This window comes from Polistes fuscatus, unplaced genomic scaffold (assembly GCF_010416935.1).
Source record: "Polistes fuscatus isolate 324 unplaced genomic scaffold, CU_Pfus_HIC Scaffold19, whole genome shotgun sequence".
Lineage (NCBI taxonomy): Eukaryota > Metazoa > Arthropoda > Insecta > Hymenoptera > Vespidae > Polistes > Polistes fuscatus.
Window position 1 is genome coordinate 3431635 of NW_025113095.1, and position 26950 is coordinate 3458584.

Below are 26950 nucleotides of genomic sequence, written 5' to 3' on the forward strand. Positions count from 1 at the left end.
GAACGATTTTTGATTCCCCTGCCTCCATGTTGGTTAGCCTCCAGGCGTTAAATTGGTGATACCAATGGAATGTTAAATTGTACGCGCCTGTATTCGAATTTATCCAATATAACCTTAATATTTCGTTTAAAATTATTATTAAAATATCATTGATAGAATAGAATAATAATAAAAAAGATGACTGGTCGAAACTCGAAGACATCGAAATATCCAGCGTTAGACTCGATTTGATTTTTCGAAGAACGTTTAATTTATTTTGGGGTTGAACTAATGAGAAAGACAGAGAAAACGTAATATATGTAAATACACAAAATAGGTAGATAGATAGATAGAGAAAGAGAGAAGGAAAAAAGGAATAAAAAAGAAAATATAGGTGCCAATCTTTCGAATCAATTTGAATGAGCTTTTTAAGCTTTTAAAACTTGATAAGAATTCTTGGTGAACACCATCACTACCTTAAACCTTCTTTTTGCATGTCTACGTCTTTCTCTTTCTTCTTTTACTATACCTACAACGGGATGATCCAACTTACTACGGCGCACGTCGCATGAACTACCATTTCGATCCCTTTTACCCTTCTCTTTCTTCTTATTAGCTGCGTAATATACTAATAACAAACATTGAAAAATCGATATAACTAAGGTTAACATGAAATAAGGTATATTACGTTACCTACCATTCATTTTAATTTCCATCAGTGAGATCATTTTTCTTTCTCTATCCTGTAATATAAAATTGTTTTATTAATGTCGTTCGTTTTGAATATTGATTAATATGCAAGAACAAATTATTGAGATGATAAATATAAGTAGAATTTTTCAAAATATTAGTATATATTCTCACTTTTAATATTAAAATTTCATGGTAATTATCCATCCTGTATGCCGAGAAGAAAAACTTTCGATTAAAACTTTTTGAACCCAAACAAAATGGCGGATTCTAGTTCAAATTTGACTGGTCGGTTCAGTTATCGTCGGACCAATCAGAGTACCTAAAATCAACAGATTAAATAGATTTAATTTTGTTTTAATTTAAAATTTGTATTTAGTTATGTATGCAATGTAAATCAATTTATTTTTAAGTTTTTATGGGATAATTAAGTTTACTTTAATAAAAATATTATCGATGAAAATTCTCTTGAAAAAATAGTCAATTGATTGAAAGCGCCACCCTATTGAAGGAAACACGAATTAAATTCAAAATTACAACGGTCGCTTGAAGTTATTCAGATGTTTAGTCGTCCGTTTAAATGACCCATAGCCGATTCAGGAATACTTCTGTAATACAGTGTTAAAGATATTTTTATTTTATACTTAATGTAATTACTTTATTTTGTTTCTTTTTTAAAAAGTAATTACGCGATAAACGTTGATAAACAAAAGTCACCCTTGAAACTTCATTTAAATTAATTTATTTTCGTAAAAGAAATTTAGAAAAAAATTTGCCTCGCCAAGAATCGTTTGTGAATGAAGTATAATTTTTCAGTATAAAGTTTTTTGTAATTATTAATATTATTACTATTACACGAATAATTTATAATCATGTCGAATTTAAAATATATGAAAGAATTAAATAATATAACCCGAATGGATGAAGCTATAAAAGGACCAGTCCCACGTTGGCAAAGAAAATCTTCAGATATTCCAAATACAAGGCAATGCACCAAATCCTTTATAATTATCTTATACTTTTATTTAATCAAAATAAAATATTTTTTATTGTTATCATCTTTTTAATTATATTTTTTACAGTAATATTAGTATTAATTCATCACTCAAAGCTATGTCTGGATCTTTTATGAATACAACTATTGGAAAGACACCAACGAAAAAGAATGACTCCAAAAATAAAAAGACACCGTCTAAAGTAAATAAAAAATCTCCTGGTATGTAAGACTTTCCAAGGATAATTTTATTCTATTATTATTGTGAAAATATATTATTATGTATATTATTATTTCATACCAATTATTCATGTTATTGTGAAAATTAACTATTATATATATATATATTTTAAAAATTGATAACAGGTCGTAACATCAATACACCCAATGGTGGAGACAGATTTATTCCTTGCAGAGCGACAACAAATTTTGATTTAGGCTATTATAAGGTATTTTTCCTTTTTATATAAATCATCTCTTAAAGGATGCCAATACTTAATTTAATACTAACGTTTAGTTTTTTTTTCTTATATTACTATTTTTCATTATATGAACAAAAATTCAAATCTTTATATCATATCTTTCTAATTTGTTCTAATTAAAAGTAAAAAATATAAAAGTTAAATCATTTTCTTTTTCTTTTTTTGTTGACAAAAATTTATTCTTGCTGAAGTTGACAATTGGTATAAATTTATTCGATTCCTTTTTTTATTTAATTTCTTACTTATAAAATTTTTTGTTAAGATTCAACAACAACAACAACAACAAACGGACCAAGATGGCGAGAAAGGAGATAACATAAGTCCTTCGAAAAAAGAAATGCAACGTTTGATAGGAGAAAATTTACATGGTGGTGATATTAATAATATGAGAGTTCTGTCGTATCAAAATAAAGCACCAGCTCCACCCGAAGGATATCAGAATCCATTAAGAGTTGTTTATAGTCAAACAAAAACACCGGCTAGTGTTAAAGCTTCTATAAGGTATATTCCGCAAACTCCTGATCGAATATTGGATGCTCCTGATATTATTGATGACTATTGTAAGTGTATTATTAAATTTATGCAATAAGATATGTCCATATACTCTGTATATGTGTATAGATGATTCATATTTTATATATATATATATGTGTGTGTATTATTTATATTTTCAGATTTAAATCTTATCGATTGGTCAGAAAGTAATGTTTTAGCTGTAGCTTTAGGTAATAGCGTATATTTATGGGATGCTGGATCAGGCACTATAGCTCAATTATTTGAATTAGAAAGCAACGATTACGTATGTTCTGTAGCATGGATTCAGGAAGGTCCATATTTAGCAATTGGTACTACAGTAGGTAACACAGAATTATGGGATTGTAGTGAAGTTAAAAGAGTACGTGTAATGAATGGTCATGCTGCAAGAGTTGGTTCACTTGCCTGGAATTCTCACATTTTAACAAGTGGCTGCAGGTAATTTAATGAATATTTTAACAATACTTAATTTATCAAATTTATTTGATATTAGATCTTATATATTCTTATTTTCTTTTTTCTTTTCAGAGGAGGACAAATAATACATCACGATGTCAGACAACGTCAGCATCTAATATCCTCTATGAATGCACACTCTCAAGAAGTATGCGGTTTGAAATGGTCTCCAGACGGAAAATATTTAGCTAGCGGTGGCAACGATAATATGCTTAATATATGGCCAGTAGTTTCAGGACAAAATCATTCTCAAACTCAACCCCTTTATTCAATGAATCAACATCAAGCTGCAGTAAAAGCACTCGCTTGGTGTCCTTGGCAAAATAATATTTTGGCTAGTGGTGGCGGTACTGCAGACAGAATGATTAAATTTTGGAATTGTAATACGGGTAAATATATAATTCGATTTGTGTATTATGTTAATTGAAATATTATAAGTTATCTTCATCTAACTTATTAATTTTATTTTCAATATAGGAGCCTGTTTGAATAGCATAGATACAAAATCACAAGTATGCTCATTGCTTTGGTCTTCGACGTACAAAGAAATAATCTCAGGTCATGGATATGCTCAAAATCAATTAACAATATGGAAATATCCGGGAATGACTAAAGTTGCTGAATTAACTGGACATTCGAGTCGCGTATTACATTTAGCAATGTCTCCAGATGGTACTACAGTTCTTAGTGCAGGTGCTGATGAAACATTGAGATTGTGGAAATGTTTTCTACCTGATCCACATAAGAAGAAAGATTTTAGTGATATCAAATCTATGCCATCCAAATTAAAACAATCGATTAGATAAAATGAAATATTAAATTTTGTTGAAATTGAAAATATTTTCTAATTAATTAGGTACAATTATCCATTAACTGCTCATGTTCTGTGCTTTTTTTTTACCATTGTTTACCTACAACTTTGGTAGACTTGCAGCAGCAACAACTGAGCATCCGAGTAAGAGACGTTTTTGTTTGAACGAAAGAAAATGATAAAAATTTGTGAATGTTTACGTTTTTATTTATTTTCTAAATGTCCTTCTTTATTCTCTTTAATAAAAAGTAAATTTTTAATTTTTTAATTCATTGTCATACAAAATCTTTGGAATGTGCATTCTTAGTTTACTTGAGCACGTGTAACAGTATTTGTTTGACGTCTTTCATTCATTCCTATTCTGTTATAAACCTACTAGATGTATTTAATTATACGATTATTTAATACTTTAAACAATATTATCTTGACTTTTAAATACTGTAACATAAAAAAGAACTTATTTGAAATAAATTATTATTATTTTTCTTTACTATTTTCTAAGTAAGCTAATTTTAACATCTAAAATAAATATATGCATGTGTATATATTATAGTGTGTGTATATATGCAATTGCATTTATATTCGTACGATATGTTACATGATTAAAAAAAAAGCCATAGCGTTGATCCCTTTTTTCCTACACCATTGGATTCAGGTAGTCAGATTGACCCAACCTTTCCAGACATATGAATACCAACAGGTGTAACATGGTAGAACTAAACAGGAAATTATAATAATCTATTTGAAACGTAAATGTACTTTTAATTATACAATTATTACAATTAATATTTATAAATACACACACATATACATATATATATATATATATACATACACGATATGTGAAATATATTTTTGATATTATTTTGATGGATTGATTAATTGTATGCGTATAAGAATAGGTATAATAAATATTTTGTATAAAAATGAATGATGCTGAAAGTAAAACATTATTATTGAAGCCCGATCAGACATGTCATTTAGAAAATATTAAACAAGATGATAACGAACACAATTGGTGGGCAAGTGACAGCGGATCAAGTACAGGTTCATATTATTCTGACACTGACAGGTACTAAAGAAATAAATAAAATGTTGATTAAAATATATTGATAAAATGTATTAAAAAATTAATGATTAATGATTAATGTGTAATTTTAAATTTAGCTCTATTATTGAATGGGAATCAGAAATTGGACCGAACGGTGAAGTTTTTTACATAGAATCTCCAGTAGAGACTTTATCGAGTGCTAATACATCCTGCGACGATTCAAGAAAAAGTCCACAACCGGAATTAACTAGAAGACGTAGTACCAGAGCTGGTAAACTTATGCGTTTGTTGAGACGTAAGGATAGTAAAAGGTGGAGTACAAGAAATAAAAAAAATAATACTAATCCAATTGGTAATAATAGAGGAACTCAAGAAAAGGAAGGAAATGGAAATAAGGAAGTTACTTTTAGAGATTTTCAGGTACTTATGATAATAAAGTTTCAATATATAAGATATCTGAGGTTTGAAGCCCTTTTTCAGACACCCTGTATAATAAGAATAAAATTATAAAATATATATAATAAAAATAAAATATTAATACATTTTTTGTAGGCAGGTGAAATCCGTGAAGTTACTTTGTGGGTTGATCCTGAAAAAAGACATAAATTAGGACGTAGAGCAACGTTGTGCGAAGCGTATTTTGGTATAACACCTGGTACTTTTTCTGATAAAGTTAGAGTCATGGTTGCTGGATTTATACCTGATGGAGAAGCTATAAAAAATAAAAATATTAAAATTGGTGATTGGTTGAAAAGTATTAATTCGAACAATGTTACATTCCAAAACTTGGATTACGTATTATCCGAGATAACTACTCCAACTAATGTGAGCATAATAATTCTCTTCGTATTATCAATACATAAAAAAGTTAATATTCTTATAATAATTAAATTATACCTAAGATAATATACATTTATTTATATAGGTAACATTAGAACTTCAAAGAGTAGCAGGTATTGACGTTACCGAAAAAGTGCCTGGAATAAATACAGTAAAAGTATAACTGCATTTTATAATTTATAAATTGCATAAATGATATTTACAAATTTAATGTACAATATTTGTATTTTTAGCAATCGACATTAGTGCAAAATATTGTTAATAAAGGAGAGAGTACGCATTTAATGGAAAGTTTATTAATTTATCCACTTGGGATTATTTATTTATGTACTACGGATCTTTCGGAAACGAGTCAAGAATTACAAGGTGTTTTATATTCCTTTCCAAGATCTGATAATATACATTCTAATTTATGTTCTGCAAGAGGTGCTTTTATAACGTTAAATCATTTGTTACCAGAAATAGTTGGTGCACAACCGATCAGGTAAATTTTTGTTACTAATTTTTATATTTATAATTTTAATAATTATTATTTTTCTTTTCTTTTCAGTACAACCGTACATTTAGCAGGAGAAGAAATGCATATTATATATATACCTTGTAAAGAAGAATTATTGTTAATCGCATTGCCAGATAAATGGTAAATATAAATAACAAACATTTATCTATCATTTAGAAAATAATACTTCTTTATAAAACTTATTAAATATTTCAGTTGTAGTCTCGAAGAAGCTTGTATGATATCTGCAGATATTGTTAAAACTTTAGAATTCACCTATCAATCGTTAACGAAATGTTTCACAAATCAAGAAAATCATGATAGCATAGATCATTTTATCTTTCTAATTATGCAGAGATTATTAAATATAAAGAATTCTGAAGATAATACTAACAGTCCGAAGAGCGAAGTAGACTTGCAATATTGTACAAGGAATCTTGAAAATTATAAATTCAAAAGTAGCTTTTCAGTAGCACATTTTGTTCACTTGCCGAGAGATGCTCAAATACAAATTGATGCTGCATTAAATGAAATGGAAGCTATGGATTATAGAGATTGGGTATATATATCTCTCTTTTTTTGAAGTATATGTTATTTAATAATAATAATTATTATTAAATTTCTTTTGTATATCATATAGAATGAAGATCCTATGGATTGTCAAAGATTGTATACAATACTTGGTAGTTGCATATACCATAAATATTATCTCCTGGGATCTCATTTACCTCACGAAGATTTAATTGAAATTCATGCATTTTTACGACAAAATGGTTTACTGAATTTGGTTAATACGGAACCTGTTAAATCTCTTGTTATATGGAAAAGAGTTTATCCATTATCTTGTAATAGAGGAAATATCGATAAACATAATTCTAATCAACCATTAGTTCCAAATGGGAAATGGTTTTTACTTATCGTTGGTTACGAACACGATTTGTTAGCAGTTCTTTTAGAGTCTGGTGGTTGTACTGCAAAGTAAAAACGAAATTATATTATGTATTAATGCTTTTAATCTCTGATTAAAATAAAAATTATTTTCTGATTTATTAGGTACGATGATACTACAGGACCAGATGTGTTTTATGTAGAAGAAGCTCAGGAAACTCTAAAACATATACAAAAAATTGGAATAACAACGTTAGCTGCTAAATGGATCGCATCTAATGCCAGACCAGAAGTAATCCCTTACGAAGACAATATATTATCCAAACAATCGTCCAGCATAACAGAAAATTTGCTAGGCTTTATTAAATCATCTGACGTACAAAACGTGATATCTAAACCAAATCTTAATACTTCTGCTAATAAAAAAACTCAAGAATTGGCTTCCATTTTAAAAAAGCGCAACCTAGAAGAAAGTCCAACGGTTTTAGGATCGGGTAAATATTATTTAATTAATATTGCAGTTAGTTTCTTTTATAATTAATAAATTAATTATCGTTATATTTCCAGTTTATTCTTTGCAAACGTCAGAAGATTCGTTAAGTCAAGGAACTGGTGCGATAAGCGAAGTTAGCGACGAGGCAATGCCGATATTAGGAAGACGAGCGACTAGAGAAAAAATTAGTGGCGGATCTAAATATTCTGACGATAGCGATTCAGATATAGATATTTACAGGGTGAATAGATTTTATTTTATTTCCTACAAAATAAAACCATGAGAACCGTGTATAAATATAAACAAATGAATATATTCTTTCAGAACGAAAGTCAAGTAATGAACAACGATATATCCAATATACGAGATAATTTGTTGAATCAAGTCGAGTATTTACTGCCAAACAAATTAACTGCGGGAGAAAAAAATTATTTATATCATTACATACATTTGGATATAACCGAGGGTATTTTATTGTCCTCACATCCGATCGATACCTCATCCAAAGACAATAAAATTTTAACAAATTTTAATAAATGCGTGCATATGATACATAAATTGTTACACAACACGATACGATTTAAAACAATGCTGAATCAAGATATGGATAAAACTGTGATAAACAAAAGTTTAATTGCCATTAAAGAACATGGTATTCTTTTCGAATGGGAAAATACGACGTATTGGGTCGTAGGACGATTATATACGACTCCACATCCTAAAGAGTTATATGTATGTTATCAGGATTCCGCGCCACAGAATTTAGTTGAAATAGCATTTAAATTAAATTAATTGTAGTTTTATATGTGACAGTAAGTTTAAAAATAAATCTATCATATTTCTTTTTTTTTTATTCGTTTTCCATGAACATTGCATTGCGCGTAATACAAAGGCAGTGGAATAAATATTAAATAACAGAATGGACACGTATGTGAGTGTATACAAAATATACAAAACACAGATACTTTTTATTCGCATCTTTGTATATACATACAAACTATTTGCTTTGTACATATATACAAAATTTTAAAAAACATTTTTTAATCTTTATAATATTATTTATATAAAAATGAGGTGCGCGAACGAGGACTGTAAACTTTACAACACCTTCTCATTATAATTGCACGATATAATGTTAACTTTGTTTTATATATATATATATATATATATATATATATATATATTATTTTACCGAAGTTACATTCACATATAAATTCTTTAAATGCTCCAATAAAATTTAATAAGTTGTTTCAGCCGCTTTAATGATTATTACCTTTTTATGCGATATTGTAACAGCTTATAATATATATTTTATTTTTATTCTTAACAAAATAAATAAATAAATTAATTCGACTTTTCATTTGAGAGAAGTTATTTTAGACAAATTTATTTCTCTTTTAACTCAAGCGAAAGGGATGAAATTTTGTGTTATTTTTTTTCTTTTTTACTATAGAACACAAGTTTTCTAATAAAAAATACTTACAAATCAAAATACAGAGCCGAATAGAGATAGAAATGCATATACTGTGAGAGCTCCATTTGAAATTGGATAGAATAATAATATTTTATCTATGCTCATAATAATAATGCTTATCGATTGAAAAAAATACTTCATATATAGTTACATAATATTATGTATTTAGTTTTTCCTTTATTATTCCGTATTAGAGGTTTTATTTGTATCCGAATCTGTATCCGTATTTGTATTCGTATCATCGTCATCGTCGTCGTCACATCGATGTTCATCATTTTCAGGTATTTTAACAATAACACAAGCCCCAGCCATTTTACTACCGTAATGACCAGCCCAATATGATTTATCCATTCCTCCATGATAGAAACTAATTTTTTTAAGACCAGGCCCGTAGTCTTTAAATTCGTGACTGACCTATTTAATAAGAACGTATATGAATGATAATTAATAGTTAATGAATATTATTGTATGGTTATTAAAGGAGGAAGAAAAAAGGAAAGACTAACGTGTAACCATTGATTTTGTTTATCCCCTTCAATATCGTCATGGAATTGGAATGTATCCATCATTTTGTTATCACTCCCTATTAATTCGACTGTACATTCGTAATGAGCTGGACAATCCCATCTACAACTATACCATTCGCTTACCTAAAGAAAAGCACGTTTTTGCTAATTAAACTAATATCTTGTATCGGATAAATAAAATCTTCTAATTTTAAAATTCGTTACCACTATAGTAGGTTGCAAGACATCCAAAACGTAGGATGTTAATCCCTCAGCTTCTAAATCTATCGTTTGAATTTTGAAACAATTATTGTAAGACGTTACGAAGCAATGTTCTTTTTTTTCAAAAACAGGATCGTTCTTTGGTAAAGGTGGAACTCCCTTTGGTGGATTTTCAACTTTCCAATGGTCACCACCATCTGTCAAGATTTTCCAATGCTTCTGTACTCCATATTCTCCTGAATGATTTTTTATTAAATTCCTTTCGAAAGGTTTCTTTTCAGCTATCAAGTAATAAGCTTTCCAAGGCATATCTGTATCCAATGTATGCGGACGAGTTAATGTCATCTCAGCTTTCTTACGCCAAACATAATTGAGTATTAAACTTTTCCAACGTTGACAAACCAGTTGACAATTTAAAAGTGTCGTGTTGTCAACATGACAAAGAAATTCGGCTAACAATTCCTCTGGAATGTATTTGTTACCAAGAATATATCCATTGTCACCGTTCTCGTCGTATGGCACACGAGGAGTCGAATTACTGTCCTGAGATTGTCCCATTACTTTTAAATCTAAAAATTAACTGACAATTAACTTTTAAATATCACGATAATCTGTAGAATATCACTGAAGTAAATATTGTTGAAATTCGTATCTACATTAAATTTATATTGAAAATAACAAATACATATGCAGTTAAACATCTAGTAGTAAAATATTAAATATAATAACAAATAATACAAATGTATATGTAGTTGTCACACGTAATAAACCAATAATAAATTTTATTATTATTTGTTTTTTATTTACGTAAACTTGTTGATTAAATTGTTTAGTGAAATTTAAAATTCTTTTTGGATTTATTATTATTACTACGCTTATTTAACAAACCTTTATGTATAAATTTGGACAATACAAATTACATGATAAAATTGACCAATATGGCATAACCTGCGCACAATGCAACGTCCTTCTAGCCGTTACCGAGTATTACTAACGACTGTTGAAGTGAATGGCACAGTCATGATGTAATATCAGTGACCAAAGACTATCCTTGATATAATGAAATTTGTTTATCATAGATAAATATGTACTTTTTATATTATTACATATTCTATAAATTTAATCATTTATTTCTATAAATTTTTTATATATCAACATACACACACATGTATATGCATATACATCGGAAAAAGAATAAAGAAAAACTATGCATGCACTAACCTCTTTAACCAATCATATGCGCGTCTTTACCATATTTTAACGAATGTTTACTAAATGAATCATGCGATATATTTGACTACATTACTTTTTTGATTATATCAAGTTTCTACGAATTCTTAGGTTATGTTCAGTTTTTTTCTCCAATGATTGCAGAGAAGAGTTTTTTTTACATTTAATTAATTAAAAGTACAAGGATAATAATTACGGAAGTACAATAATGTTAAGTTTAAAATGTTAAGAATTTTGTATTCAGAGTGACAATATACAAAATACTGTAAGTAAATACACTTAAAGGAAATAAGTGCGTGGTTTACGAACACTAAAGAGAGGCATACGATTTTTATGATGTATTCTTTTAGGTAATGGGAACTTAATCTTTGAATCGTGGAATTGTTTAACTTGTGGCCTCCGACAATTTGCAGCTTTTACCACTTCGACTTTAATTATTTGTATCGAATGAGCTCGTGCACGATGACGGGCTCCCATATCTCTGTAACATTGAGTTACAGCTCCGCTAACAGATAAATCTCTATATTCTCTGTACATATTGTGCGTTCCAGAACGAGAATCATATCGCAACCAAATTCCAAAGTTCTTTATTTTTATTGGAGTTTTTTCTGGAATCTAAAGTTACAACCATTAAAAATATGAATTTATATTTCATATAAATCATTAATCATTTAACTTTAATATGTACCTGTTTAAGTGATACGATCTCTCCGGTTGATTTCTTAAATTTTTTCAACTGACGCAAGAAGTACCAAAATCTCGATTTGGCAACTATTGCATCCGGTGCAAATATTCTCATTTTATATAAAGGAGGAGTTTTCTCCTTTTCTGTTGGGAGCTTACGGCCAATGACTTCATATTCCTTCAGCTTAAAAAGAAACAAATAAGAATATTATTTTAATTTATATGATAGAGCATAAATTTTTTATTTGAATTTAAATTTCTGAGATGTAATACAAATTAAAATTTAAAAAAATGAGAGAGAAGATACTATTGATATATCTGTTAAATATAATAATCTTATTTAGATTGATTAAAAATAATTATTTGGTAGAAATATATTGTACAAACATGTGTGAACTAGCACATACGTTTTCATAAGTTAGGTTATCTTATTAATGATTCCTTAAATAAATACGTAAATATCTTGTATAAAATTTATCATTAAAATAAAAAGATAAAATAATAATTCTCTCTCATTTGATACATAAGTATGTGTATATTTCATAGTAGAATTAAATAATTTACTTACTTCTCCTTTCGCCTTCATTTTGGCATAAGTTTAAGAACGAGTGTTAGTCGGAAAGAGAGATCGTCATAAATATGGCTACCGGAAATCAAAATATTTGATTTACTTAAATAAATGTTTATTATTTTTATTATCATATTTAATAAGAGAACTGTAGTATTTTTCTATCCTTTAAAATAGAAATTATTTATTAGAAATATATTTCATATAATATATGTGTTTTTATAAACTCACATTAAACGATTGGTTTCTATGTTTTTACTTACTAAATGATGGTAAAGTAGTTTCCTATGAATATTTTTCTATTTACTCATGAAAATTTTAATACAAGTTCATTTTTCCTTTTGCTGGTTTCAAAATAAGTCTCATTTTATTTCTCAAGTGTAAATCATTGATTTTCGTGTATTGAAATCGATTATAAATGACAGTATTCAATAATCACTATGATAATGATACAAGGAGAAACTAAATTTTTGTTGCATAGTACCATGCTTTAAATTTCAATTTCAATATTTAATTACTCGTTTCTTGTTAATTTATAAATAAACTCGTTATTTATAATAACTACTAGTTTTGGTGTATATAATTAAATCTTTTTTATGAATTTTAAAAACTGTTAATCATTTCAAGTAAAACATAGAGTTTTCATGAATAATCTGCATTATAGAATTTAATGCTGCCATATAAATGATTTATATATGTAATGCATTATATTAAATTATATTATATTACATTATATTAATACACAGTATAATTAGTTTAGAATTTTATATTTATAGCATTATTTACAAAATGCTGTAAGTAAATACACTTAAAGGAAATAAGTGCGTGGTTTACGAACACTAAAGAGAGGCATACGATTTTTATGATGTATTCTTTTAGGTAATGGGAACTTAATTTTTGAATCGTGGAATTGTTTAACTTGTGGCCTCCGACAATTTGCAGCTTTTACCACTTCGACTTTAATTATTTGTATCGAATGAGCTCGTGCACGATGACGGGCTCCCATATCTCTGTAACATTGAGTTACAGCTCCGCTAACAGATAAATCTCTATATTCTCTGTACATATTGTGCGTTCCAGAACGAGAATCATATCGCAACCAAATTCCAAAGTTCTTTATTTTTATCGGAGTTTTTTCTGGAATCTAAAGTTACAACCATTAAAAATATGAATTTATATTTCATATAAATCATTAATCATTTAACTTTAATATGTACCTGTTTAAGTGATACGATCTCTCCGGTTGACTTCTTAAATTTTTTCAACTGACGCAGGAAGTACCAAAATCTCGATTTGGCAACTATTGCATCCGGTGCAAATATTCTCATTTTATATAAAGGAGGAGTTTTCTCCTTTTCTGTTGGGAGCTTACGCCCAATGACCTCATATTCCTTCAGCTTAAAAAGAAACAAATAAGAATATTATTTTAATTTTTATGATAGGGCATAAATTTTTTATTTGAATTTAAATTGCTGAGATGTAATATAAATTAAAATTTTAAAAAAATGAGAGGGAAGATACAATTGATATATCTGTTAAATATAATAATCTTATTTAGATTGATTAAAAATAATTATTTGGTAGAAATATATTGTACAAACATGTGTGGACTAGCACATACGTTTTCATAAGTAAGGTTATCTTATTAATGATTCTTTAAATAAATACGTCAATATCTTGTATAAAATTTACCATTAGAATAAAAAGATAAAATAATAATTCTCTCTCATTTGATACATAAGTATGTGTATATTTCACAGTACAATTAAATAATTTACTTACTTCTCCTTTTGCCTTCATTGTGGCACAAGTTTAACAACTGGGATTAATCGGAAAAAGGGATGGCCATACGTATGCTAACCGGAAATCAAAATATTTGATTTATTTAAATAAATGTTTATTATTTTTATTATCGTAATTAATTAGAGAATTGTAGTATTTTTCTATCCTTTAAAATAGAAATTATTTATTAGAAATATATTTCATATAATATATGTATTTTTATATACTCATATTAAACGATTGCTTTCTATGTTTTTACTTACTAAATGATGGTAAAGTAGTTTCCTATGAATATTTTTCTATTTACTCATGAAAATTTTAATACAAGTTCATTTTTCCTTTTGCTGGTTTCAAAATAAGTCTCATTTTATTTCTCAAGTGTAAATCATTGATTTTCGTGTATTGAAATCGATTATAAATGACAGTATTCAATAATCACTATGATAATGATACAAGGAGAAACAAAATTTTTGTTGCATAGTACCATGCTTTAAATTTCAATTTCAATATTTAATTACTCGTTTCTTGTTAATTTATAAATAAACTCGTTATTTATAATAACTACTAGTTTTGGTGTATATAATAAAATCTTTTTTATGAATTTTAAAAACTGTTAATCATTTCAAGTAAAACATAGAGTTTTCATGATTAATCTGCATTATAGAATTTAATGCTGCCATATAAATGATTTATATATGTAATGTATTATATTAAATTATATTATATTACATTATATTAATACACAGTATAATTAGTTTAGAATTTTATATTTATAGCATTATTTACAAAATGCTGTAAGTAAATACACTTAAAGGAAATAAGTGCGTGGTTTACGAACACTAAAGAGAGGCATACGATTTTTATGATGTATTCTTTTAGGTAATGGGAACTTAATCTTTGAATCGTGGAATTGTTTAACTTGTGGCCTCCGACAATTTGCAGCTTTTACCACTTCGACTTTAATTATTTGTATCGAATGAGCTCGTGCACGATGACGGGCTCCCATATCTCTGTAACATTGAGTTACTGCTCCGCTAACAGATAAATCTCTATATTCTCTGTACATATTGTGCGTTCCAGATCGAGAATCATATCGCAACCAAATTCCAAAGTTCTTTATTTTTATCGGAGTTTTCTCTGGAATCTAAAGTTACAACCATTAAAAATATGAATTTATATTTCATATAAATCATTAATCATTTAACTTTAATATGTACCTGTTTAAGTGATACGATCTCTCCGGTTGATTTCTTAAATTTTTTCAACTGACGCAGGAAGTACCAAAATCTCGATTTGGCAACTATTGCATCCGGTGCAAATATTCTCATTTTATATAAAGGAGGAGTTTTCTCCTTTTCTGTTGGGAGCTTACGCCCAATGACCTCATATTCCTTCAGCTTAAAAAGAAACAAATAAGAATATTATTTTAATTTTTATGATAGAGCATAAATTTTTTATTTGAATTTAAATTGCTGAGATGTAATACAAATTAAAATTTAAAAAAATGAGAGAGAAGATACTATTGATATATCTGTTAAATATAATAATCTTATTTAGATTGATTAAAAATAATTATTTGGTAGAAATATATTGTACAAACATGTGTGAACTAGCACATACGTTTTCATAAGTTAGGTTATCTTATTAATGATTCCTTAAATAAATACGTAAATATCTTGTATAAAATTTATCATTAGAATAAAAAGATAAAATAATAATTCTCTCTCATTTGATACATAAGTATGTGTATATTTCACAGTACAATTAAATAATTTACTTACTTCTCCTTTTGCCTTCATTGTGGCACAAGTTTAACAACTGGGATTAATCGGAAAAAGAGATGGCCATACGTATGCTAACCGGAAATCGAAATATTTGATTTACAAATGTCATATATTATTATAAATCATTTATAAATGTTCATTATTTTTATTATCATATTTAATAAGAGAATTGTAGTATTTTTCTATTATTTAAAATAAAAATTATTTATTAGAAATATATTTCACATAATATATGCATTTCTATGTATTTATACTTAATGACTGCGTTCCATGCTTTTTACAAAGAATGCAGAAATACCTAGAAGCTCAAAATTCCACCAGAATATAGTATTCTTTGATAGTATATGATAGTATATGATATATTCTTTGATAGCATATATAGTATAGTTATATTGTAATAGAATTTTAAATAATTATAATTAATTTTAAGTGTACAAACATGTATTATGTCAATAAATGTGTGTGCCTTCAGAAATGCATTTATATATTAATATTATAGGAGCTCTAGTAGAAAAAAATTAAAACAAGTAGAAGATAAATCCAATGATGATCACCTGTAACAAAAAGAAAACTATATTAATATACAATCAAGTGATAAAATAGCCTGACATATAAATCGTCCAATTCTCAGATGCACTTTTCAATTGAATTCTCTATTAATTTTTATCAAATCATTATTTACCGTTGCAATAAAATAGAATTTAAACGCGTGATTTTACATTTACATAAAATAAATAAAAATATATAAAGAAATAGGAAAAGTAAAAATACTAAGTTACTAACAAAAATAATATCTATTAATTATTATGAACTACTTTAAAACTGTATTCTATAGAAAAGAAAAATTGCAAATTTAAAAAAATACGATCATAGTGAAAAATCTTAAAAACGAAACAAGAAAAGAGAAATTACTGTAATATTTACCGAACGTTATTTAAGTTTTAAAATTTAATAATACGAAAATTGTAATATTTCTGACTCTAACTAAACACATATGCATCTTTTAGACGATACAGACACACATTTGGTGTCCCAAGGAGATGGAATGGTCCATCATCTCCAATTACAACTAAAAATTAATGACGAGCAAAGAAAATAATATAATAAAATATAAAATATAACTAAAGAGCTATTCTCGAAAAGTTCGAACTTGGTGTTGAACCTTTGAAAATAACTCAATAGTCTATGTAGTTGCCCTCTTCAGCCACATTTAAGTGGGGGCCTCTTCGGCATAATGCCTCTTCTTTCTTCATGCCCTAAACTCTGCTGTGAGGCTTTTTCTAAGCGAATTTTACAATACAAATCGTACAGTTACATTTATTCGAATGCCTCAACAGATATTTGATCTAATCGATGAACCTATTATTAACACTTTGCATTTAAAAAATTAAATAATATCAAACAAAAGCAGAAACTTTGTCATACATCTTATGGTCTTACTTTTTTACTCGACCATTTTTATCTTTTATTTTTACTCTACTTTGTATTTACTATACATATATAACAAATGAAGTACTCAGTAGAAATTACTAAAGAGCAAAGCGTTAATATACTTAATATTAAGTAAGTATCCAACGTATTCAGCTATCTTCACTTTTTCTTAAAAAATTAATTTTTAAGAAAACGCAAAGACGTTTGAATCGTTCGATACTGATTTATATCTCGCGGTACAGAGTATCAGCAATATATGGAAAAAATACAAGAAATATTTAAATGATAAATGAATCTAAAGGTTGCTGAAACTTTGTATAATATCCGGAGAAGAAATTTTCCACTCCTGAGTGAAAATTACAATCGCGCGACTTCTCCGGTCTCTACCTACTTACAAATTAAATAAACATTCACACCTAAGTATGCTACCTGCCTGTATATTGGCAATATCTAAAAAGATCAAACATACGTACATACCCACCCACTCACTCCAAGATTCTCTCACATACCACCAGGGTGCAAAAGCCTAAACTAGAGAGCATGCCCCGGGGCACCTCCGACACCCTAGTTCAAACGCGTGTTTTCTAAACTTATGGGAGTACGTACCAATGCTGTAATCGTCTGTCAAGGCTAATGATTATTGCAAAAATGACTAATGCAAAAATACAAGTATACACTAGTATATATTGCATACTAGTTATATACGAGTATATCATAGTTTCCACAAATAAATGCGGTAACTCTACTATTCAAAACGATTTTATTACAAAAAAAAGTAGAAAAATTTAATATAAATATAAAAATATAGAAACACTCGTATTTGTCATATCACACGTGATATGTAGTAGTGTTCTCAGTATTAAATGATGTATTAATTAAAAATTATCGCGAAACGATGTACAATGCACACACCTAAAACGCACACACAGGTGCAACGTACACCGTGCAATCACTAGCACAATGACAGCCGCCAATAGGGAGAAAAACTTAAAACTAAACCTATACTAACCGTTTCTCACCCATACGAGTAGCACCTGGGCACACGTATAGATGAGAACGCAGAAAGTACAGGGGGGAGAAACGGGAGATTAGTACATTAGAAGCTGAAAATCCTGATCTAAAAAATATGATTAAATACACATAAATACATAACACATAAATACATTTTTATAAAAATTCATCTAAGCGGCTAAGGACTCTACAATTTATTTGATAAATATTAACTTTTAATATCTTTTAATATATATATTTTAATATATTTTAATAAATTTAAAACCTCGGACGACTCCTTTCATTAAGTTGGCTGTTCTAATAAAAGAACTGGGCTTTGAGCCACCACTTAACTGCTAGAATCTATCCGTCGCGAATGGGTTTGTCTTCTTGCTCATTTATTTATAATATCGAGGTATCGATATATTAAAATTAATCGCGATTAGATAAACTAAGTACGAAGCAATGCATGTAAGACATTTATTACATGCTTTTCTGGACAAAAACGAGTAAATAAATGCTCGATTTCGCCACTACTAATCACGAACAAAACACGTAATAAAAAAGAAAGTGCATTTATTAATTGCATTATTAATTAAATGAATTTAACCGGTGAGACAAGAAAACCTATCCTGAACTAATATAAAATATACAATACAATATACAATATAATATACAATTTTCATGAGTAACTCCTAGAAAGGAATTACTCATGTGCTCGTCACTAATTTATTGGAATAATTACAACCAGTAACTCGTGCCGATTAGGACCTTTCATCCTCGACATGATTGAGCACCGGAGGGACTTTAAATTTTAACTCACGGCATAAGAAGTTCTACGATGGCTCCAAAACACTCCTACTTCACAGCAAGTATTGTAGAATGCGAGTATCGAAGATCCATCGAAGATCCATCGAAGATCCATCGAAGATCCATCGTAGATCCAACGAAGATCCACCGAAGATCCATCGAAGATCCATCGAAGATCCATCGAAGATCCATCGAAGATCCATCCAAGAATTCATTCCACATCTTTGATAAGGTAGAAAGTCCGTCGTCATATCTGTAAAATAAAATAGAACAAAACGATAAGTTATCTGCAATATAATCTAAAATCATATAAAATAAAATCGAATAAAATGTAAATAAAAATAGATACTTACAATGCATTCCAATGGGATGAAATTCAATTGCACCATGGCGATGCACCTCGCGTGAATCTAAAAACGCGGTATAAACGAAAATAAGAAACTATAGATGAGTTTCTTATCGCGAAACCGAAATTTTATTATACGACGAACAACACTGATTCTAATTCGCGTTTGATTTTAATTTGTTTTACGCCCGATCACTGATTCTACACAACTAATTCAAAGACTGCTTTGCACACAGTCAATGCAAGTAGAAAAATCTTCATTGATGCACTGATTCTAATACGCGAACAGTCTGTGCGACTGTTTAAAGATAAAAATACAACTTTACTCGAACAAACTCTAATGCAATTACTGCATTGGTCGCAGTTAATTTAATATATAAATTTCAAAAATAGTTCGCGAACGCGACGGAATTGAAATTAACGAACGAACGTGCTTCTAATCCGTGATTTTAATTATATTTACGATACAACACTCCCGTATATTGCTTCGCGCACGATAGCAATGCACGAACACTTGCAACACTTCACAAACACAATTCACAAACACTTCCAACACTGATATATTCCCATGATGATCTGAAACAGAAATAAAAACAAAATTATAAATATCATTGTTGTAATAAAAAAATTATTATAATTATTGAGAAAGTGTTTAAAATAAAAATTGACTTACGTTTATTCTTCAGTGATGAATGCACGATGGGTATCCTACCCTTAGGATGACGATGAGCACACGTTTAAACCGAATAAAAGAAACTTACGGAGTTTCTTAACCGAGCAAACGAAACTTTAACATGCGACGATCAACACTGACTTTACTTTCCGATTCTTTTGTATTTTATTTTTACGATGCAACACACGAGTACCTCATTGCCTACGCGCTCGATTGCAATGATGTTCTGAAACAGAAAAAGAAAAAGAACAATTAATATCATCGTTATAATAAAAAACCATTAAAGTTATCATAGAAACGTTTAATAGGAAAATATACTTACTTTTAGTCTTCATTGATGACTGCAGGATGGGTATCCTACCCTTAGGATGACGATGAATAAAATAAAATTAAATAAAACTCTGAAAAGCTGAAACATACTAAAAAGATTATAGAACAATATATCCTGTGAATCATTCCTGAAGGCATTGCACACTTTTAAAGATATTTTATCATAAAGAATCAATATAAATTCAAGCAATATTAATTGCCTTTATCTCACTACTTGTATAAAATTACATATAAAGTATTTAATATCAGTAAAAATTGTTAATAAAAATCGATAACGTTATATATATATATATTTAATACGTCACGTTCGTTAGATTTAGCTCGTTGAAGGACTGATCAGGAATGAACACGTAATCGCGTCCTTCATGTCGAACGTTCGGCTGTCTTCGTTTTGTTTTCGGCTGTCTTCGTTTCTTCTGTTCTCACTTCGAGAAATTCCTGGAATATACGTACACATTCGTTATTGCCCGTAGATAGAATATTTTTTTTCTTATTTTCTCTCTCTTCTCTCTCTCTCTCTCTCTCACTTTCGTTCTCACTCTTTGTATACATTTCTGTATGGTTTAAAAAAAAGAATAACGCTTACCTCGATGAATATGAAGATAAAAAAGAGTAAACACAATTGTTAGACTGAGTATATGTATTCCTGCTGGACTCTCCTAATGCTCGGTACCTAAAAAAGGAAAAAAAAAGATTACATTAGTATAACATAAAGAAAATCAAATATATGAGTGTATGTGTACGAGCTACCTATACTTATGTATATATGCCTGTATGTGTGTGTATGTTACAGGAATCGAATTTAATACGAAATACGATCTTTGAATACATAATTATGAAAAATAATTATTAGAGCATCATTAGAGATGTAGTAAGAATCGATACCATGAAAAAAGCTGGAAATTAGAAGAAATATTGTTAAGTAACATTGTTGAGATTTGGCGGCACATCGAGATATATCGATGTTACATTCTCACAGATATCTATCGAACTTTTCAATATTTCGTTTTGAAAACACTCACGTATAAAAATCTTGCTTATAGCTATCGTTTGATATATAATAGAAAGGTGTAAAATACTTTTCCATTACCTGAGTTAAACGAGATGACAGGTATACAAAATGGTGGTCACGCTCTGCGCGACATCTGCTGCGACCAGTGGCTACTTGAGATTTTGCATTCCTTCAATCTATTATAGAAAAATATCGAATAGTTAATAATAGGATATAGGAACATAACAATTGTTGAAATGTATACTTTATTAATCCAAACAATAAAAATTGAACATTATAAGTCGATATCCTGCTGTATGTCGATATGCTGTAAAACAAGATATATATATAATTGCCTAGAAAAATGCATACCAATGTACATGGAATTTTTTTCTACGCAAATATTCTTTATCCTCGACATTATCGTAATCTTTCGATTATATCATTTGAAAGTTATTTATTAGAATAATCGATTAGTATATAGGCAAATTATTTACGTTAGAAAATATTTTTTAATTACCTGAGATTAACGGGACGACGTATAATCCATCCGATCTCCAGCACCGACGCCGCGAAAAGAAAGAAAAATGATCAGCAAAGAGCCCTGATTGGCTGATAATTATTGCAAAAGAAAAAAATGACCAATCAGAAATTCCCAATTACCATATAGAAATGTATTTTACGCACACGTACGTAACTCGTCTTTCTTCATGACCACTCTAGTCAAGCTTGATATGATAATTTATTTATTAAATAAATAAAAAATTTATTCTATTTTACTATTTAAAGTACACGTATCTTGTTAATATTTAAAAAATAACGAAAAGAATAAAGACAATATGCACTATAATCCTTATCACACAGAACAGCAAAACATACATAATTTATTTATTACAATAATTAAATATCAATTTTATGAATTATTACAATTATCTAATTACTAATCCAATTAATAATTATTGTTATCTAATTTATTTTTCTATTAGGTGTATACGTTCCTTGTTAATATTTAAAAAATAACGAGTAAAATAAAGACAATATAGACTAAAAACTTAATCACATTGCAACGTTCTGATTTAAACATTCTGTCAATTTTTATGTAATTGTTTAAACTAATGTACATTTGTTTTAACGTTCCTGTGCAGAAGAGACTTCAGTTAATAGAATTTTCGTTCAGAAAAATATCCCATTAAAATTATTTTATATTCAAAGTATGTTAATAAGTATGTAATGTTTAAACCAGTACATATGTGTTTAAACAATCTGAAATATAATGAGATTGCATTAGAATATTAAAATAATTGTTAAATAATCGATAGGAATGTCTATTGTTGTCTAAAAGATCGGAATATATGATCTATGTACCGTCCCCTTCGAAATCCACCGTTGAAAGGAGACGTTGTCCTCTATGAAAGTACTTTTATTAAATGTTGTTTATAAGACCTTCCAAACGATGCGCATGTGTATAATGTGAATAATCGATATAATCGATAAATTTAAGATTATAACGTTATGATTTTCGTATTTTTATCTACTTCATGTAATTATTTTAATGCTCCTGCGCAGTGAGGACTTCGAGAGTAAAATTCAGCTGTAACATAAAGATAGTGCTTTAGTGCATTATAATAATTGTTAATTAATCTATGTTAGTGTTTATGCAATTTTTATGCAATTGTTTAAATAAAACTATACTATAAAGATATTATTATTATATATAAATTATAGTTATACAATTACAAATATTGAATGAATACTTACTAATAGAGTAACATGTAAGAATTGAATTTCTTTTTCTCACTTTTATTAACGTATATGTAAATGAAAAAGAAAAGAACGTTTCTCTAAACAATTATCCAACCAATATATTAATACAATTATTAAACGATATACTAATGGAAAATATGAATTATTAAAGTTTACCATTATGATAGAAGAAAGCTGAGGTGTTTGCTCATTTAAATACCAAAAAAATTGCCAGGATTCATTTTAAAATCTTGTAAACTCTTCTTTTATGTATATACTTGATACACAAAGCAATAAGAAAGCCTAATAGATGCTGTGCTTTTCCAAATCTTCAAATACTTGCAAATCTGAAAATTATAAGATTGTATTAGTAAAGTATCAAGCAAACTGAACGAGCTATATATGTATATGTATGATATTTGTATAAGATGTCACTCTCTCTTTCTCTTTCCCCTTCTCATACTTTTTATATTATTATTCTTTATGTTATAAAAGAAAAGAGATAATCTTACCAAAACTGATATCAATATAAAAAAGTAAACACAATTAGACTGACAATGAGTATATGTATTCATGCTGTATTCTACCAATGTTTGGAAACCTAAAAAAAATATAAAGTAATTTAACATTGGTATAATATAAAGGAAATTAAATTTATGAGTTTTTTGTATACTTGTAAAACGTTCGTTGTTAATATTTATAAAATAACGTGTAGAATAAAGACAATATACACTAAAAACTTTGTCACATTGCACAGAAAAACACAATAATATAGAAAAGAAACAACGATGCAGATATTTTTAAAACAATTGACATCACATTGCACATAAAAACACAATCGTATAGATAAGAAACCACGTTATAGAAATCTTTAAAACAAATGACATAAAGCACTATAGCCATCCTTAAAGAATTAAAATAAATTGAAACAAAACAATTGACATCTCTCATGCCAACCATGAAAGTATAAATTCCCATATTTTGTATTGATATGGAAAAATTCTTGTTATTTTAATTCTTGAAGGATGGCTATAATGCTTTATGTCAATTGTTTATAAAATATCTGCATCGTTGTTTCTTTTCTATATGATTGTGTTTTTCTGTGCGGTTTTTAGTGTATAACCTCTTTATTTTATTCCTTATTTTTTAAATATTATAAAGGAACGCGTACAACTAATAGGAAAATAAAATTATTTTTGATTAATTAAAAAAATGAATTTTGTGTGTGTTTTTCTGTGCAGTATGATAAAGTGTTTAGTGTATAATGTCTTTATTCTATACATAACTTTTTAAATATTAACAAGGATAACTTGATACTTTACTAATACAGTCTTATGATTTTCAGATTTGCAAGAATTTTAGGATTTGGAAAAGCACAGCATCTATTAGGCTTTCTTATTGTTTTGTGTATCAAGTACATACATAAAAGAAGACTTTACAAAATTTTAAAATGAATCCTGGCAATTCTTTTGGTATTTAAATGAGCAAACACCTCAGCTTTCTTCTATCATAATGGTAAACTTAATAATTCACATTTCCATTAGTATATTGTTTATTAATTGTTTGAATAGATTGGTTGTATAATTGTTTAGAGAAATGTATTTTCTTTTTTCATTTCCATATACGTGTACATTATGTATACATTAACAATTATTTTAATGCACTAATGCACTTTTTTTATATTGCAGCTAAATTTTACCCTCGAAGTCCTCACTGCGCAGGAGCGTTAAAATAATTACACGAAATAGATAAAAATACGAAAATCATAACGTTTTAATGTTAAAGATTATGTATTAGATGTATGACACCTTTTATACGCATGCGCATCGTTTGGAAGGTCTTATAAACAACATTTAATAAAAGTACTTTCATAGAGGACAACATCTCTTTTCAACGGTGGATTTCGAAGGGGACGGTACATAAATCGTATATTCCGATCTTTTAGACAACAATAGGCATTCCTATCGATTATTTAATAATTATTTTAATATTCTAATGCAATCTCTTTATATTTCAGATTGTTTAAACACATATGTACTGGTTTAAACATTACATACTTATTAACATACTTTGAATATAAAATAATTTTAATGTGATATTTTTTTGGATAAAAATTTTATTATCCAAAGTCATCATTGTACAGGGACGTTAAAACAAATGTACATTAGTTTAAACAAATACATAAAAATTGAAGGAATGTTTATATCAACACGTTGCAATGTGATTAAGTTTTAAGTGTATATTGTCTTTATCTTACTCGTTATTTTTTGAATATTAACAAGGAACGTATACACCTAATAGAAAAATAAATTAGATAAGAATATTTATTAATTAGATTAATAATTAGATAATTATAATTGATAATAAAATTGATATTTAATTTATGTAATAAATAAATTATGTATGTTCTTCTGTGCGGTGTGATAAGGTTTATAGTGCATATTGTCTTTATTCTTTTCGTTATTTTTTAAATATTAACAAGATACTTGTACCTTAAATAGAAAAATAGAATAAATTTTTTATTTATTTAATAAATAAATTATCATATCTAGCTTGACTAGCGTGGTCATGAAGAAAGCCTATATGGTAATTGGGAATTTCTGATTGGTCACTTAACGTCCAAAGTGTAAGACCAAAGATGATTAGCGAATCAGCGCTCTTTTCTTCTTGGCCGTCGTGGAGATAGCACGGATACTTCGTCGTCCCGTTAATCTCAGGTAATTAAAAAATATTTTCTAACGTAAATAATCTTTCTATATACTAATAGATTCTTCTAGCAAATGACTTCCAAATGATATAATTGAAAGATTACGATAATGTCGAGGATAAAGAATATTTGCGTAGAAAAAAATTTCATGTACATTGCTATGCATTTTTCTACGCATTATATATATATGTATATCTTGTTTTACGATATCATTTCTATCGACTCGAACACTATCGATATCGACTTATAATGATTAATTTTGATTGTTTGGATTAATAAAGTATATATTTCGACAATTGTTATGTTCCTACATCCTATTTTTAACTATTCGATATTTTTCTATAATAGATGGAAAAAATGCAAAATCTCAAGTAGCCATTGGTCAACGGATTTCGCTACTTTTTTTGAAAGTGGACTACCGCGCATACTACCGCGCGCAGCAGATGCGCAGCAGAGGCAACGCAGTGGCAACGCAAGGGGAAACGCAGGGGAAAGGTAGAGGAAACGCCATTTTCTGTCAGCTGTATATGTTCCAACGTTCTGCGTTATCCGTTTAACTCAGGTAATGGAAAAGTATTGTACACTTTTTTATTATATATCAAACGATAGATATAAGCAAGATTTTTATACGTGAGTGTTTTCAAAACGAAATATTGAAAAGTTCGATAGATATCTGTGAGAATGTAACATCGATATATCTCGACGTGCCGCCAAATCTCAACAATGTTACTTAACAATATTTCTTCTAATTTCCAGCTTTTTTCATGGTATCGATTCTTACTACCATCTCTAATGATGCTCTAATTAATTATTTTTTATAATTATGTATTCAAAGATCGTATTTCGTATTAAATTCGATTCCTGTCACATACACATACATACAGGCATTTATGCATAAGTATAGGTAGCTCGTACACATACACTCATATATTTGATTTTCTTTATGTTATACTAATGTAATC

At 28.3% G+C, this 26950-nt stretch overlaps 6 protein-coding genes across 7 annotated transcripts; 2 read left to right on the plus strand and 4 right to left on the minus strand.

The window, feature by feature from the left end:
• Positions 1-1115: 1115 nt before the first annotated feature.
• LOC122515744 (cell division cycle protein 20 homolog) lies at positions 1116-4143 on the plus strand. The gene is made up of 7 exons (XM_043633162.1): positions 1116-1654; positions 1752-1885; positions 2030-2112; positions 2408-2705; positions 2820-3117; positions 3208-3524; positions 3613-4143. The coding sequence occupies exons 1-7, from the start codon at positions 1542-1544 to the stop codon at positions 3939-3941; spliced, it is 1572 nt and encodes a 523-aa protein (XP_043489097.1). The 5' UTR covers positions 1116-1541; the 3' UTR covers positions 3942-4143.
• A 597-nt stretch (positions 4144-4740) lies between these two features.
• On the plus strand, positions 4741-8611 carry LOC122515742 (protein inturned). Its single transcript, XM_043633158.1, has 11 exons — positions 4741-5018; positions 5114-5417; positions 5550-5822; positions 5923-5994; positions 6071-6321; positions 6388-6477; positions 6553-6895; positions 6977-7314; positions 7390-7718; positions 7792-7958; positions 8042-8611. Exons 1-11 carry the CDS (start codon positions 4873-4875, stop codon positions 8507-8509), a joined length of 2781 nt encoding a protein of 926 aa, XP_043489093.1. The 5' UTR covers positions 4741-4872; the 3' UTR covers positions 8510-8611.
• LOC122515745 (F-box only protein 44-like) lies at positions 8549-11220 on the minus strand. 2 transcript variants are annotated; one of them, XM_043633164.1, is made up of 4 exons: positions 11141-11220; positions 9923-10488; positions 9698-9841; positions 8549-9605 (listed from the first exon to the last, which is right to left on the minus strand). In XM_043633164.1, exons 2-4 carry the CDS (start codon positions 10475-10477, stop codon positions 9372-9374), a joined length of 933 nt encoding a protein of 310 aa, XP_043489099.1. In that variant the 5' UTR covers positions 10478-10488; positions 11141-11220; the 3' UTR covers positions 8549-9371. The 2 variants fall into 2 exon arrangements, with proteins under 2 accessions (XP_043489099.1, XP_043489098.1); XM_043633163.1 differs by lacking the exon at positions 11141-11220 and adding an exon at positions 10808-11044.
• A 140-nt stretch (positions 11221-11360) lies between these two features.
• On the minus strand, positions 11361-12511 carry LOC122515749 (60S ribosomal protein L18a). Its single transcript, XM_043633167.1, has 3 exons — positions 12402-12511; positions 11838-12017; positions 11361-11764 (listed from the first exon to the last, which is right to left on the minus strand). Exons 1-3 carry the CDS (start codon positions 12417-12419, stop codon positions 11429-11431), a joined length of 534 nt encoding a protein of 177 aa, XP_043489102.1. The 5' UTR covers positions 12420-12511; the 3' UTR covers positions 11361-11428.
• A 641-nt stretch (positions 12512-13152) lies between these two features.
• Positions 13153-14294, minus strand: LOC122515748 (60S ribosomal protein L18a). The gene is made up of 3 exons (XM_043633166.1): positions 14184-14294; positions 13619-13798; positions 13153-13545 (listed from the first exon to the last, which is right to left on the minus strand). Exons 1-3 carry the CDS (start codon positions 14199-14201, stop codon positions 13210-13212), a joined length of 534 nt encoding a protein of 177 aa, XP_043489101.1. The 5' UTR covers positions 14202-14294; the 3' UTR covers positions 13153-13209.
• A 640-nt stretch (positions 14295-14934) lies between these two features.
• LOC122515746 (60S ribosomal protein L18a) lies at positions 14935-16074 on the minus strand. The gene is made up of 3 exons (XM_043633165.1): positions 15965-16074; positions 15401-15580; positions 14935-15327 (listed from the first exon to the last, which is right to left on the minus strand). Exons 1-3 carry the CDS (start codon positions 15980-15982, stop codon positions 14992-14994), a joined length of 534 nt encoding a protein of 177 aa, XP_043489100.1. The 5' UTR covers positions 15983-16074; the 3' UTR covers positions 14935-14991.
• Between the last annotated feature and the right edge of the window lie 10876 nt (positions 16075-26950).